The 15,639-nt window shown below is 57.2% G+C and overlaps 1 protein-coding gene, 1 non-coding gene and 1 pseudogene across 35 annotated transcripts in view; 1 reads left to right on the top strand and 2 right to left on the bottom strand.

Annotated features, from left to right (window-relative positions):
* Positions 1 to 21: 21 nt before the first annotated feature.
* LOC720632 (uncharacterized) lies at positions 22 to 1,109 on the top strand (annotated as a pseudogene).
* Positions 1,110 to 2,817: 1,708 nt separating this feature from the next.
* Positions 2,818 to 15,639, bottom strand: part of PRKCSH (PRKCSH beta subunit of glucosidase II) — a 14,660-nt gene continuing 1,838 nt past the window's right edge. For 5 of the 34 annotated variants that reach the window (XM_077977771.1, XM_015122953.3, XM_077977772.1 and 2 more), the window contains exons 4-18: positions 15,446 to 15,541; positions 15,293 to 15,350; positions 12,279 to 12,396; positions 11,157 to 11,286; positions 8,034 to 8,118; positions 7,177 to 7,255; positions 6,338 to 6,424; positions 5,884 to 6,060; positions 5,713 to 5,809; positions 5,195 to 5,264; positions 4,857 to 4,946; positions 4,512 to 4,586; positions 4,328 to 4,427; positions 4,076 to 4,238; positions 2,818 to 3,142 (exon numbers count right to left, since the gene is read on the bottom strand). In XM_077977771.1, the coding sequence (XP_077833897.1) occupies positions 4,092 to 4,238; positions 4,328 to 4,427; positions 4,512 to 4,586; positions 4,857 to 4,946; positions 5,195 to 5,264; positions 5,713 to 5,809; positions 5,884 to 6,060; positions 6,338 to 6,424; positions 7,177 to 7,255; positions 8,034 to 8,118; positions 11,157 to 11,286; positions 12,279 to 12,396; positions 15,293 to 15,350; positions 15,446 to 15,541 (1,409 nt within the window). In that variant the 3' untranslated portion in view covers positions 2,818 to 3,142; positions 4,076 to 4,091. Of the gene's footprint in view, positions 3,535 to 3,755; positions 4,239 to 4,327; positions 4,428 to 4,511; positions 4,587 to 4,856; positions 4,947 to 5,194; positions 5,265 to 5,712; positions 5,810 to 5,883; positions 6,061 to 6,337; positions 6,425 to 7,176; positions 7,256 to 8,033; positions 8,119 to 11,156; positions 11,287 to 12,278; positions 12,397 to 15,292; positions 15,351 to 15,445; positions 15,542 to 15,639 lie in introns of all 34 variants that reach the window. The other 29 variants (XM_077977775.1, XM_077977774.1, XM_077977776.1 and 26 more) reach the window with 13 other exon arrangements.
* On the bottom strand, positions 13,846 to 13,945 carry LOC114674263 (small nucleolar RNA U13). The gene has a single exon (XR_003725277.1). It is a non-coding gene; the product is annotated as a small nucleolar RNA U13 (small nucleolar RNA).

Raw genomic sequence — 15,639 nt, 5'->3', positions numbered from 1 at the left:
GGACGGGTCCAGGGAGCAGGGCTTAGGGGCTGGCAGCCCACGGGGCCACACAGAGAAATAACCACGCAGACACTCACACCACAGGGACGCACGGACAGACGCAGACAGACACAGCGACATGCCCCAGACACGACATGTGGACAGGGATAAACAGAAAGAGACAGAAGTTGGGGCTATGTCCATGTGGACACAGACCACAGATGTGGGCACACGAATCCATCCACCTGTCCACGTGCACATGTGAATGTAGCGATAGATATTTGGACATCAAATTTGGACACCAGGTCACAGAGAACACAGAGAAACACAGACACCACCCAGGAACACGCAGACATATGCCCACAGCATCCCATAGGCCCAGGCAGGAGGTCCCACCCCAGACCCCGCCCCAGACGCTCCCTCACCCTCTTGGCCCCCTTGCCCTGGCCCCCAGGTTCTCTGCAGAGATCTCTCCTGGACCCCCAGTGGTCTCCTTGGCGCCCACGAACACAGGCGTGCACACGCAGCGCACATGCATTGAGACACACGATACCTCGTTCCACCTTGGCGCACGGTGGGCTGGAGGCAGCCCCCCCCCACAACACTTGAGGCCAAAGGACACCCCTGTCCCTGGGGCTCAGCCTCCCCCTGGGCCGAGGCCTTGACCCACGCAGCTGAGGGAGAGGCCCAGTCCTGAGCCTCCCCCACCAGGACTGGGCCTACCCAGCAGCAAGCCCCCCGGCACTCCCCGCCAGGCCCAGGGTGGGGTGGACGGGCCCAAGGGCCCAGCCCCACACTCCTTTCCCGTCCACTTGTCACCTACCTACCCCCTTTCGGTTTGTTGGGTTTTTCGTCTTTCCAGATTGCAGTGGACACAGCCCCCGATCTCGAGCCCCGGCCCCCGGCTTCTGTCTGGACATTGCATCGCCCTAGTTTTCTTTCTTTAAAAAAAAAAAAAAAAAATTCCAACAGAAGCCACAGGCCGGAGCCCCTGGGAGCCCTCGCACCGCTCCCCACCAGCCTCAGTGGCCCCATCGGAACTGAGAATTGCAAAACCCCGACTTATAGCTATAGTTAAGTTGCCTTCCCCCGGTGTCCCCACGTTTGGTGTCTGGCTATGGCGCCCCCCATCTGACTGTCCAGCTCTCTCTCCCCCACCCCTCCCGGTGTTGTTATTAAACGTCTGTGGAGCTTCTGCTGCAAGGAACAAAAACGAAAAAAAAATCAAAAAAGCGACAAAAAAACACAAACAGAAGAGGAAAAAAAAAAGCAACAAAAAAAGAAAACACACAGAAGAGATTAAAAAAAAAAAAAAGGAAAAAAAAAAAAAGACATAAACTGGCACCAGTTAACTTTCTTGTACTTTTTTGCTGAATTTAGCTTCTTGTAGTTTTAACTTATTGCTATGTTAACTATTTATTCTCCTCGTTGCCCTGTAAGGACATCCGTGTATATTTCTGTTACTTCATCCGGTTTGCAAGTCAAAGGAACGACAATGTTCTCTTTGTTTCTTTAAGTTTTGCCGAGACATGGTTATGCCTAATTTATTTATAAAAGGGGAAGTGGAATCATTAAAGTAATAATAATTATTAATAACAGTAATGGTAGCCGAGTGGCACGTGGGGGCGTGTGCTCTGCTGGGCAGTCCCCACGGCCAGCGACGTCCAGGTCATCCATGGGATTCTTTTTGCTCTTGTCTTGAGAATTTTTTCAGTCCTATTTAGCTGGTGAAATCCCTAGCTTGTTCTTGATACACAAACCTATTTATTCTTGTGGTTTTAAGTCCTCCCTGCCCTCTCCCCTCTCCCCGCCAGCAGGGCAGGGACCCCTCTCCCCTGCTGTCCCTTGGGGCTCTCTCCCCTCCGCCCTCTGCATTCGGGAACACGCATGTCTGCGTGGGAAGCTTGCAGCAGGGCGTCCGAGCAATAAGGGCTGGGTTTGTCCCCCACCCTGGGGGGGGCCAGGCTCCAGAGAGGGGGCACCTCCCCACACACCCCCCCCCACCGAGGCCTAGGCCCCTGCTGCCCCCAAGACTGGGAGGGGACTTCTTTTTCTAAAACACAAAACTCAGCCCAGCCAGGCCCCCTCCCTGGAGGCCAGCACCTCCCCGCAGGGGGCCAGGCCAGGGCTCCCAGGGGAGGGGGACTCGGGTCTTCCACGTCCCTGGGGGGCAGGGGCCAGGCCAGGGGGGGAGGGGGCTCAGCCCCTCCACCCCTCCCTTCATCCTGTTATTTATTCGGAAGGTTTCAAATCACGACAGAGTCCATGTTGGAGGTGATAAAAAACTGTAAAAAAAAAAAAAAAAAAAAGACAAAACAGAAGACAAAAAAAAAAAAAAAAACCCAACAAGAACATTTCGCGTTGCGTTTAGACTATTTATTACCGGGATCACAGGCCTGGCCGCGGTAACAGACTTTTACATGGAATTGTTTAATTATTTGTACTTTTCATGCCAGAAAATAAAAGTTCAGAATCTTAAGGCCTTGGGTCATCTCTGCACAGCTGCGCGGGGAGCATGCAGGGGCGTCCTGTGTGGTGGTGCCCAGGCCCCTGTCCTTCTCTGGGCCTGGGTCTGTCTGCAGCCGGGGCTTTGGTCCCAGGAGGGAACCCTTGGCCTCCAAAGAGCACAGATGAGACCCAGGGAGGGTGGGACACGGGCCCGGATAGATGCTCAGACGGAGGTGGTCCAGGGTTCATCCATCTGGTATCTTCAGGACTGAGCCCCACATGGCAGGGGAGGAGGCCTGGGCAGGATCTGCAGACAGCAGCGTCCCCTGCGCTCAACCCCTGCCCACACCCCGGTCCACACCCCAGCAAAGCAAGACAAACGCAGGCAAGTTTGGGTGGGGGGTCACATTTATTGTATTGAGGTCACAGGTCAAGTCATTCACTGGTCCCCACCAGGAGGAGTGGCAGGGACAGGGCTAGGGGTGGTGGGGTGAGTCACCAAGGTGGGGGGCCCAGGGAGGGCAAGCTCCTTTACCCATCTTTGGAGGCCGCTGGGGCCTGGGAATGTGGACCAGCATTGCTTGGGCCCCAGGACAGGGCACGAAGCCCCACAAAGTCCTGCCCCCACAGAGGAGGGCAACAGAGCCACAGGCAGCCCCGGACACGGGGCGGGTGGACGGCACTGCAGGGGCTGGCTTCATGCCTTCTTGAGGTTCTGGGGCAGGAGAAAGACCAGATTAGAAAGCTGGGGACAGCCGGGCACAGTGGTGTTTGCCTGTGGGCCCGGCTGCTTGGGAGGCTGAGGTGGGAAGATCACTTGAAGCCAGGAGTTGACCAGCCTGGAGACTTTGTCCATTTTCTCCTTTTTTTTTTTTTTTTTTTTTTTTTTTTAAAGAGTCTCACTCTGTAACCCAGGCTGAAGAGTGCACTAGCATGATCTTGGCTCCACCTCCAACCTCCACCTCCCAGGTTCAAGTGATTCTTGTGCTTCAGCTTCTCGAGCAGCTGGGACTACAGGCACCTACCACCACACCCAGCGAATTTTTTTGTATTTTTAGTAGAGACGGGGTTTCACCATGTTGGTCAGGCTGGTCTCAAACTCCTGACCTCAAGTGATCCGCCCGCCTCAGCCTCCCAAAGTGCTGGGATTAGAGATGTGAGCCACCACGCCTGGCCTATTTGTTTTCAAAAGTAAAAAAACAAAACAAAACAAAACAAAACCTTCTTTTAAAAAGCAGGGGATGGCCGGACACGGTGGTTCATACCTATAACCCCAGCATTTTGGGAGGCCGAGGCAGGTGGATCATCTGAGGTCAGGAGTTCGAGACCATCCTGGCTAACATGATGAAACCCTGTCTACTAAAAATACAAAAATTAACCAGGCGTGGTGGTGCATGCCTGTAGTCCCAACTACTTAGAAGGCTGAGACAGGAGAATTTTTTGAACCCGGGAGGTGGAGGTTGCAGGGAGCTGAGATTGCGTCACTGCACTCCAGCCAGGGCAAAAGAGTGAGACTCCACCTCAAAAAAAAAAAAAAAGCACGGGACACGGGCACACAGGTTGATAGAGTGACCATGTGGGTCCAACTTCCTCAGGGCCCGCCGCCTCCCCTTGCTGGGGCAGGCTGAGACTCCACCTCCCCGCCCACCTCTGCGCCCATCCAGCTAGAGCTCGTCATGGTCGTCTTCGGTGGGTGCTTCAGGCGGTGGCTCCAGGCAGGCGGCCGGCGTCATCAGCTCCATGAGGTACTCACAGCGACTGGGCTCCGTGGTGCTGGTCACCATGGTCTCTTTCCCGCATAGGAGGCGCACCTGGGGATGGGCAGACGGGCGCTCAGGAGGGTTCGGCTGGGCCAGGCCTGGGTCTCCCCGCCCCGGCTCCCCGCCCTGCAGGCACTCACGGTGGTGGAGCGGTTGGGGCCCTGCCAGCAGCCCGTGCCTTGCTCATACTTCATGGCACTGAACCTGTCGTGCTCGGGGCCAGCCCAGGAGCCCCAGGTGCTGAAAGACACAGGGTGCTGAGGGCTGGGCCGGTGTCGGGCCCCAGGAGGAGGCAGAGGGAAGGGGCCAGCCCATGACACTCACCCGAGGCTGGTGGGAGAGCCCCCAAGTTTGGGTTTCTGCGAGACAAGCTTGAAGGGGCAGAGGCGGTAGACGTACCTGGGGACCAGGGAATATGGGTCGGGGGGATGTAGGGATCCCAGCCTCCTCCCACAGCCCCTCCCTACCTCCTCCTGTCCCCATACACAGGGCACCTCCAACTCCAATCACCAACCCTAAGCCCGCTTCTGCTCCCCCTCAATATGGAGGGCAGCGCTCAGGCCCCACCCTGCAGGTGGTTCCCCAACCATCAGGAAACTGCCGGTGCCGCTTCCGGGGCCACCCGCCTCCCACCCCGCCGGTGGGCGCCCCTGCACCCCTGGGACGCACTCGTTGGTGGTGAGCTCGTAGCACTGGCTGTACAGGTAGGCAAACTCCCCGTTGGGGCCAAAGTCAAAAGAAATCTCTTGCTCCAGGTTCCTGGAAGTGGAGGCGGAGCGGTTAAAGGGCAGCTGGGGACGCCAGCGCCTGCCCCAGGACGACAGACACAGGAGGGCCTGGGTGAGCTGTGGTGCCCAGGCTGTCCTCCCTGCCACCTCCGGAGAACCCTCCCTGCAGGGGCCAGGCCCAGCCTGCGGTTGCCCCAGTGATTCCCCATGACTGGCTCCCCTGGGAGCCGGGGAGCAGGCACTGTGGGACGGGTGTCCCGCCTCCTCAGCCCCCGCTACCTGATGGACTCCTCCACGTCCTTCAGCGACCGCTCGGCCTCCTCGAACTTGTTGCGGGCCTCCTGGGCAGCTGGGGGGGGGTTGGAGGTCAGAGACGGCCTCACCCCCACCCAGGAGGATGGGGAACGGGGTTCCACGGATGCGGCTGTGTCCTCCTCTAAGCTGATTTTGCTTTGGCCAAGGGCTTTGCCCAGACGGACCTGAGGCCCTCACCAGCTACGAACAGCCCCGACTTGCTGCCCAGGCTCGCAGCTCTGGAGGGACTGGGGCCAGGGCTCCTGGGGCCCGCCAGGAGCGACACAAACAAGCTGCGGCCCTCGGGGAGGCAGAAGGGCCCCTTGGGGTTGGCGAGGGTGGGACTGGCTTACCCCAGGCCCCCTTCCTGGACTCCCCAAGATACTGGGGCGTGTGCTGGCCGAGTCAGAGCAGGGGCTGAGCTCAGGATCTCCCCTGATCTACGCCACCACGGCAGGAAACGCTGGGCTCACCCGTGGAGCCCGGCCCCCGCCCGCCCTCACCATCGATGAAGGCCTGTGTCTGCTCGTCGTACGGCGGCATCTTGTCTTCCTCGGCAGGGCTGGCCGGCTGCGGGGGTGCCAGTGGCAGCAGGGCCTCCTGGGGAAGGGGCAGGGTCAGTGAGCAGCCCTTCCCCCACCCTCTCTGTCTCCCCGTCTCCCCCAAACACGGACCTTGGGCTGCTCCCCCTGCACCTCGGAATCCTCCTCCTCCTCCTCTTCTTCTTCAGCCTCCTCTTCTTCCTCCTCCTCCTCCTCCTCTTCTGTGGGTGGCGAGGGCACTGGTGGCTGCTCCTCCTTGGGCTCCGTCAAGTCAGGGGCAGAAGGTGCTGGAAGGTCAGTGGGCAGTGCCTGGCGGGTGAGCAGCGTGGTCGGTGCTATGGACTCAGGGTCCACCCACACCCTCAGGCTCACACCACAGCCCAAGGGGCAGCCTCGGCGTCTCTGCCCCTCCTGCGGGGCCTGCAGGGAGGACCGACAGCTGAGGTGGGGGGGCCTCGGTGGGGGTGCTGGGGCCGCCCAGCTGGCCAGGGTGGCCGGGTGCCAGAACTGGAGGCAGCTCCTTTGTGAGGCGGGGTGGGGCCAGTGTCGGAGGAGGACCAAGTCCCCTCCCTTTCCCTCCACTGACCTCGGACCGGTACTTGTCCCTGATGGCGGCCCAGACGCGGTCGAAGAAAGAGGTGGCGTCTGTCTGTGTGTCCCCACTGAGGAGGGCCTGTGTGTGTTGGGGGTGGTGTCAAGATCTAGGCCGCCACGTGTCCCCTTTCCCGGCCACCCCAGGCACCCGCACTGTGGTGCCAGGCACGGGAGGGCTGGGCCCTGGGCCCTTATGACCAGGCCGGGGCCACGCCACTGAGGCACTGCGGCCAGGAGGGGGCAGCACAGGCCCGTGGGAGGGGAGGAGGGGGCCGCGGGTTGGAGTGGCTGGGGGCACTGAGACAGAAAGAGAGAGGCAGACAGACGGATGGACGGACAACGGACGTACAGATGGAGGAAGAGAGAGCCCAGGATCAGAGAGGGCCAGGCCCTCCAAGGGACAGGCCAAGGCCAAGGCTGCAGAGGGACAGGGAGAAACTCAGGGGAGGGCAGAGAAGGGAGGCAAAAAGCCAGGGGCCACAAGGAAGGAGGGGAATAGGAAAGGAGACGGACTGTGGAAGATGGGGGTGGGGAGGAGGGGAATCCGGGGGAGGGAAATAGGGCAGGACAGGGATAGGGGAGAAAGGGGACTGGGTGCTCAAACAGCAGGGAGAGTGCGGGCAGGCGGGGGAAACGGGCTCCAGCCCGACCTGGCTCCATCCCGGGTCCTGCCAGGTGGGAAGCAGCCCTGAGTGGCTGCCATCCATCCCAGCTCACCCAGAGGAGGCGTCCCAGGCCAGCAGGGAGCTTCCCTTGGTTCCCCTCCTGTGCCCTGAGGTCACCCTGGGGCAATGCTTCCAGAAGTCCCCAGCCAAGGGGCAGCCGAGGTACCTGAGCTTCTGCTTCCGACAACGCCCCGTCCCCATCTGTGTCGAGCTCTGGATGAGTCTGCAGCTCGGTCACCGAGACCCTGTGGGGGCGTGGCACAAACACACTGGAGGGGTGACGCCCCAGTGGCTCTCAGCTGGGGGCACCACGTGGCCCACCTGCTCTTCCCTGCCAGGGCCTACCCTGAACTTGCTTCAGGAACTCAAGGTGCAGGAGCCTCCCCGCCTTCCTGCCCCTTCCTCAGGACTCCATGACCCCAAAGGGGCTCAAAGTAAGGGGTGGGACTGGGAGATACCTGGACCCCCAAATCCCTGATGACCTCTCTCCCAACTCACCCAGGTGGCACCTCCTTCCATCCTCAGAACCCGGCACATTGAAGCCATCTACCTTGGTCCTCCACCCAGCAAAGCCCACCCCCACCCTTGCCCATTCTGCCCATTTAGTCCCTCTGAAGCCCCCTGCTCCTTGGCACCCCACATCTCCTAGGCTCCTCGTGTGTCCCTCAGCCCCCAAAAGTCCACCCTCCACCAGGTAACCCAGCAAGTTCAGAGGCACAGCCAGGATTCTACCCAGAGCGTAGAGTGGGGCTGAGAAAAGCAATCCTCAAAAAACACTTCCTGAGGCTGAGGGTCTGTGCCCAGCTCCTGGGGAGAAGGTGGTCCCCCTATCTCCTCGCCCAGGGCATCCTGGACCCAGCCATCCATGAGTAAGAGGCAGGGTCACGCGGGGCTTGGGATCAGCCTGGACCCCACGCCAGGGGAACCCAGGGGGAGCTCTGGCTGGTTTCTAGAGGCGAGGGTGGCAGGAAGGGAAACCTAGGCCCACGGAAGGGGGCGCAGCTCCAACTTGGGGACACTCACGTCCCGTCCATGTCGTCATCCAGCTCCTGGAAGGCATCAGCCGCCAGCTCCTGCTCCCGTTGGACCTTGGCGGCAGCCAGCTGCTCTGTAAAGAGGCCACCTCTGTCACCCCCTGCCCACCCACTGGCTCCCACCGACCCCACACCCCACAGGGTCATTTGCCACTAAGCGCCTACTATGTGCCTGGTCCCATGCTGGACCCTGGGGACACGACTGTGGAGACAAAGGTCCCTGCCCTTACCGGGGGAGGACAGACGAGGAGCAAGGTGACTGGCTGAAGCCTGGCTGTGTTGGGGGAGACTGGGGCAGGGTGGGGAGTGCAGGGGCGGGAGGGCCACCCGTGGGGCTGGAGCAAGGAGGTGGGAAGCCAGGTGGCAGAGGGCAGCCCTGTCAGGCCACTGTTGGGACAGAGGTGGGGGCGAGGGCGGAAGCCAGGTGACAACAAGGGATGGCCCAGGCTGCGGGCCGAGGAAGAAGCACGGAGCAGAGGAAGATTCTGGGGAGACGCGCATGGGGTGTGCAGACGGTCAGAGATGGGAGATGGGGTTGGGGAGAGGAGAGCGGCCGCTGAGACTTTAGGTTTAGGACCTGGCAGAGGCATGTCAGGGGCAGGGCTGGCAGGAATGAGACTTCATGGCCAAGGACGCTGGGAGATGGGGAGGATACGGGAGGGAGACCAGTCCTGGGGGCATCTTGGGGATCCCCAGGGCCAGTCCCAGGAAGAGTGGCCAGCTGGACAGAAGGGGACTGAGCCTCTGTCCCAAAAGTCCCTCCTTTATCTGTCGTTACTCTTCTAACCTAAGCACAGGGGGAAACAGCCACAACAGTGGCTCCAATGATTAACTGCCTACTGTATACCAGGATTCACTTCCCACTGTATACCAAGCTCCAGCTTGGTTCTCCATGAACAGAATAAAAACAGCGGGTATTTCCTCTAGAGAGTCCTGGGTCACCCCAGGAGATGCCACATGTCCCGGGAGACCCGGCTGACACTGTTCTGAGTCTCACAGATGAGGGCCTGAGGGGTCCCTGACCTTTCCATGGGTGAAGGGACCTGCCCATCATCACCCAGCCAGGGAGAGGTGTAGCCTGGGGCCCAAACCAGGCCATCTGCCCTCGGAGCCCTGGCTCAGCCCCGCCACCCTTTGGGAATCTGGGTCAAAACACGGCGCTTCCCTATGATTCCACAGCTGCACGCTGAGAACACGTCCTGAGGAAAATCAGGCCTGAGCTTGCCCACACCCACGTGAAAGGAAGCTCGCAGCACGGCAAAGGTTCAGGGGCAGACAGAGCCAGTGAACTCCCGCTCTACGTGCAATGCGGCCTTGCCAAAAAAACACCAGGCCCTAGCACCAAAAACAAATAAAGAAGGGAAATCCTATCTTCAGTTGCAGACAGAGCTGGGCGTCGTGGCTCATGCCTGTAATCCCAACACTTTGGGAGGTTAAAGCAGGCCACCTGAGGTCAGGAGTTCGAGACCAGCCTGGCCAACATAGTGAAACCCCATCTCTACTAAAAATACTGTGGTGGCAGGTGCCTGTAATCTCAGCTACTCAGGAAGCCTAGGCAGGAGAATCACTTGAATCCAGGAGGTGGAGGTTGCAGTGAGCACAGATCATGCCATTGGCACTCCAGCCTAGGCAACAGAGCGAGACTCCATCTCAAAAATAAATAAATTTTTAAAAATTTTCAGTTGTAGACAAAAGGGCAAACCCCAGATAGATAAAGCTCTTTTATTATTATTATTTTAGATGAAGTCTTGCTCTGTCACCCAGGCTGGAGTGCAGGGGCGAGATCTCAGCTCACTGCAACCTCTGTCTCCCGGGTTCCAGCGCTTCTCCTGCCTCAGCTTCCCGAGTAGCTGGGACCACAGGCACACACCACCACGCCCAGCTAATTTTTGGTTTGTTTGTTTGTTTTGAGACTGAGTCTCACTCTGTTGCCAGGCTGGAATACAGGGGCGTAATCTCGGCTCACTGAAACCTCCAACTTCCTGGTTCAAGGGATTCTCCGGCCTCAGCCTCCCAAGTAGCTGGGATTACAGGCACGCACCACCATGTCCAGCTAATTTTTGTATTTTTAGTAGAGATGGGTTCCACCATGTTGGTCAGGATGGTCTCAATCTCCTGATCTCGTGATCCGCCTGCCTCAGCCTCCCAAAGTGCTGGGATTATAGGCGTGAGCCCCTGCACCTGGCTGTATTTTTTTCTTTTTTTTCTTGAGACGGAGTCTCGCTCTGTTGCCCAGGCTGGAGTGCAGTGGCACGATCTAGGCTCACTGCAAGCTCTGCCTCCCAGGTTCACGCCATTCTCCTGCCTCAGCCTCCCGAGTAACTGGGACTACAGGTGCCCGCCACCACGCCTGGCTAATTTTTTTTTATTTCTTTTAGTAGAGACAGGGTTTCACTGTGTTAGCCAGGACGGTCTCAATCTCCTGATCTCGTGATCCGCACGCCTCGGCCTCCCAAAGTGCTGGGATTACAGGCGTGAGCCACGGCGCCTGGCCAAGAAAAAGCTCTTACGATTAGTGAAGACAAATACCAAACACTTGATAGGAAAAATGGTCACTGGATTAAATAAAGTCTTGCTAAAGTCAAATAACAAAATCTACGTTGATGTTAAAAGGATGTAGGCGGCCAGGCGTGGTGGCTCACGCCTGTAATCCCAACACTTTGGGAGGCCGAGACAGGTAGATCACTTGAGGTAAGGAATTCGGGACCAGCCTGGCCAACATTGTGAAGCCCCATCTCTACTAAAAATACAAAACAATTAGCTAGATGTGGTGGCAGGTGCCTGTAATTCCAGCTACTCAGGAGGCTGAGGCACAAGAATTGCTTGAACCTGGGAGGTAGAGGTTGCAGTGAGCTGAGATCACGCCACTGTATTCCAGCCTGGGTGGCAGAGGGAGACGCTGTCTCAAAAAAAAAATTATTTAAACAATTTTTTAAAAGGAGGCTCCTGACATATGCCACAGTCCAAGCGAACCTCAAAGCACACAAGGCAATGGACACCAGGATCAAAAATCTGCTGAAACTGACAGCAGATAATGAGCGAGAGGCTCCCGGGCCCAGACGCCGCCCACCCAGGAGCTGCAGGTGAGTCCTCTGGCCGCTTTACGCCGTACCTTCCCACAGCTTCTGGTGCTGTTCTTTGGCCTCTTTCTCTGGCTTCTCGGCTTCTTCCTTCACTGTCCGCAGCATCTCCACCTGGTCCTCCAGAGACTTCTTCCCAGCCTGGAGCTCAGTGAGCTTTTTCTGGGTGGGCAGAAGGCAAGAGACCGGCTCTCCTCGGTTCTGCCTCCTCCTCATTGACTACTGCCTCCCCGCCTCTACGCCATAGGGCAGCAGGGGGATGTCGCAAAACACACACCAAGATGGGTCTCTCTCCCAAGCTGGGCTTCCCTGCAGCCCTCTGGAGAGAAGCCCAAACGCCTCAATGTAGCCCGCAAAGCCCCAGGTAATCGGGCCCCTGGCTGATTCTCCAGCCCCATTTGCCCCATCCCTATCTTACTAGAACCCAGTTGCCCTGACAACAGGCAGACCCCCAAACGCTCTTCTGCCTCCGGTTCTTCAAACATGCTGTTCCTTCAGCCTGGAACACTCTACCTGGCTAACTCCAAATTACCCAACAGATTTCATCTGAGATAGAGGCCTCCTCCTCCAAGAAGCCTTCCTTGCCTCCTGCCCCCATGACAGAGAGGGAGAGGAACTGGGCAAGAAGTGTACCCCACATTTCCTTTGTCCAGCAGCCCTGGCTGTCTGTCCCTCCCGCTAGCAATGAATCCCTTGAGGCAGATCCAGGTCGGTTTCCAGCCTCCATCCAGTACACAGGCAAGGCAGGGAGAGACACATGCCTAGGGACCCCAAAGAACCCACCCTACGGAATTAATCCGGCTGCTACTGGCTGACGTTATCTTGTTAACATCAGCCCATCTTACAGGAAATGGCGCCACAGATCCGGGATACAGAGGAGCACCCCTCCCGTCCCCAGGAGGCAGCCAGGCCCTTCTAGCCTGCTTTAGTCTGATGTCCAAGGCCCTGATAAAGCCGACAGCCTTCCATTTAGGAACTATTATACTTAGCCAATGACTAAACGCCTAGCACACAACGGAGAAAGCAAAGCTCAGAAAGGCAGTCACTTGCCCCAGAACAACAGTCAGGGCCAAACCCCTCCCCAGCCTTGCAGGCCCATGCTACGAGGCCTCGAGGCCCAGATCACCCTGCGGCAGCCCCCGCGGGCTTCTTACCTGCTTCTCCTCCCGCGCCTTCTTCCAGTCCTCAATAAGGATCTTCTTCAGGCGGAACCCCTCGCGGGTGACCTCGGCCATCTGCTGAAGGGACTCCCTCTCCTTACGGCCCTTCTCTCTGCGGTGGGGGGACACACAGGCACCACCAGGTCTGCCTCTTCCCAAATAGCTCAATCCAGCTGTGGCCCCCACCAAGACATGCTGGGAAAGATGAGAGCACACCCTCCTCCCAGTCTCCCAGGTTCTCTCAACATCAGCATCTTTCATTCCTGTCCCTGAAAGAGGGACAGTGGGTTCTGTAGGCCCCTGGGGTCAGGGAAGGGACTAGGGAGTGCCGGGAGGTGGGGATATCAACTCTCAAGAGACAGGAGACCGGCTGGGTGCGGTGGTTCATGCCTGTAATCCCAGCACTTTGAGAGGACAAGGCAGGAGGATCACTTGAGCCCAGGAGTTCGCAACCAGCCTGGACAACATATAAAGACCCTGTCTTTACATATAATTAAAACAAACAAACAAAAAAACCACAGAAGACAGAAACAACAGAAATCACGACTCCCAGACAAAAAGACAATCTGGTTATTAAGTGTGTTGGTTGGCCGGGCGCGGTGGCTCACGCCTGTAATCCCCGCACTTTGGGAGGCCGAGGCGGGCGGATCACGAGGTCAGGAGATCGAGACTATCCTGGCTAACACGGTGAAACCCCGTCTCCACTAAAAATACACACACAGAAAAAATTAGCCAGGCATAGTGGGGGGCACCTGTGGTCCCAGCTACTCAGGAGGCTGAGGCAGGAGAATGGCATGAATCCGGGAGGCAGAGCTTGCAGTGAGCGGAGATCACACCACTGCATTCCAGCCTGGGCAACAGAGCGAGAATCCGTCTCAAAAAAAAAAAAAAACAAAGTCTGTTGGTTGTGTTCAATCCACCTTCTACTTAACAGATGTGGAGGCCGGGCACGGTAGCTCAAGCCTGTAATCCCAGCACTTTGGGAGGCCAAGGCGGGTGGATCACGAGGTCAGGAGTTCAAGACCAGCCTGGCCAATATGATGAAACACTGTCTCTACTAAAAATACAAAAATTAGCCAGGTGTGGTGATGGGTGCCTGTAGTCCCAGCTACTCAGGAGGCTGAGGCAGAGGAATCGCTTGAACCCGGGAGGCAGAGGCTGCAGTGAGCCGAGATGGCACCACTGCACTCCATCCAGCCTGGGCAACAGAGTTAGACTCTGTCTCAAAAAAAAATATTTTTTCAGCGAGATGGGTCTCACTGTGTTGCCCAGGCTGGTCTCAAACTCCTGGGCTCAGGTGATCCTCTTGCCTCAGCCTCCCAAAGTGCTGGGATTACAGGTGTGAGCCACATGCCCAACCAGTAATTTTTTAAATTATAATTTCCAATTTTTATTTTTACTTTTAATTTTTTTTTTACTTCTTACAGAGATAGGGTCTCGCTCTTTTGCCCAGGCTGGTCTCAAACTCCTGGGCTCAAGCAATCTTCCTGTCTCGGCCTCCCAAAACACTGGGATTATAAGCATGAGCCACCATGAGCCGGGCCTTATTTTTATTTTTTCATGTCAGACAGGTAATGTGCCAAGGTCACAACAAGGTTTAAGGGAGGCACATCTCTCACACGTGCATAAAAAACTAATCATCGTGGCCAAGCGCAGTGGCTTAGCACCTCAGCGGGAGGCTGAGGTGGGCAGATCACCTGAGGTCAGGCGTTCGAGGCCAGCCTGGCCAACATGGTGAAACCCCATCTCTACTAAAAATACAAAAGTTAGCCGGGCACGGTGGGGCACACCTGTATTCCCAGCTACTTGGGAGGCTGAGGCGTGAGAATTGCTTGAACCCAGAGGGCAGAGTTTGCAGTGAGCTGACATCACGCCATTGCACTCCGGCCTGGGCGACAGAGTGAGACCCCGTCTCAAAAATAAATAAATAAATAAAAATAAATCATCGTGCTTATGAACTATAAAAGGATCAGTTGGCAGGAATTGAGAACAGCTGTTCCTCTAGATGCCACAATCCCCATCCCTCCTTATTGTCTCATACTCAGTCTCCTTCTGTTGTATACTTTTGTGTGTGTGTGTGTGAGACAGAGTCTCGCTCTGCCGCCCAGGCTGGAGTGCAGTGGTGCGATCTCGGCTCACTGCAAGCTCCACCTCCCAGGTTCATGCCATTCTCCTGCCTCAGCACCCCCAGTAGCTGGGACTACAGGCACCTGCCACCACACCCGGCTAATTTTTTTGTATTTTTAGTAGAGACAGGGTTTCACCGTGGTTTGGATCTCCTGACCTCGTGAACTGCCCGCCTCAGCCTCCCAAAGTGCTAGGATTACAGGCGTGAGCCACGGCGCCCGGCCTCCTTCTGTTGTATACTTTATCTGCCTGTGGGTGTGTAGGTTTTCAGGGCCTGCTGCAGATTGTGACAATGGAAAGTTTAGAGTCCAAGAGCCAGCTCTGCTCTCTCCTATGTGACCCTGGGGAAGTCATTTTCCTTACTTTTTTTTTTTTTTTTGAGACGGAGTCTCGCTCTGTCGCCCAGGCTGGAGTGCAGTGGCTGGATGTCGGCTCACTGCAAGCTCCGCCTCCCGGGTTTACGCCATTCTCCTGCCTCAGCCTCCCTAGTAGCTAGGACTACAGGCGCCCGCCACTTCGCCCGGCTAGTTTTTTTTTTTTTTGTATTTTTAGTAGAGACGGGGTTTCACCATGTTAGCCAGGATGGTCTCGATCTCCTGACCTCGTGATCCACCCGTCTCGGCCTCCCAAAGTGCTGGGATTACAGGCTGGAGCCACCGCATTTCCCTTTCTAAACTGGAGTTCCTCCATCTGTTGAATTGGGAAACAATCCTACCTGCTTCCAGACTAGAGGGAAAGGTGGGGATTAGGATTTACAAGGCACCTGGCACAGACAGAGCACCCGATACAGAAAAGCAGAGAGAGAGCGGGCCTGATTCACTGAGTGGAGCCAGGCAAAGTAGTGGAGAGGGGTGATGGGAGGGGTACTGTCACCCACATACTTGCAGGTGTTCTCACAGACGATGCCGCTGTTGTACTCGTCTGTTCCATCGCAGCAGTCTGTGGCAGAGGCAGAAGCCGAGATCAGACCTGGCAGTGCCTCCACCCTCCCTCCCTCTACCACCTTTCCAGAATCCTGGTGCATCGTCACTTACCACAAACACCATCGTTGACCCGGTTGGAGGGGATATACAGGGGCTTATAGCCAGTGTTGGTGCAGTGGAAGCTGCCGTTAGGACAGGCAGCCGTGCCTGTGAGGAAGAAGGGAGGGAAGGTTTTCAGTCAGGTGAGGGCCAGACGTGTCCCATCCATCCACAGACAAGAGCCCCCGACCCACCCTGCACACAGA

Source organism: Macaca mulatta, chromosome 19 (genome assembly GCF_049350105.2).
Source record: "Macaca mulatta isolate MMU2019108-1 chromosome 19, T2T-MMU8v2.0, whole genome shotgun sequence".
NCBI classification, from domain to species: Eukaryota; Metazoa; Chordata; class Mammalia; order Primates; family Cercopithecidae; genus Macaca; species Macaca mulatta.
Note: the sequence above shows the minus strand (reverse complement) of the source record. Positions and strands in the feature narration are given on the sequence as shown.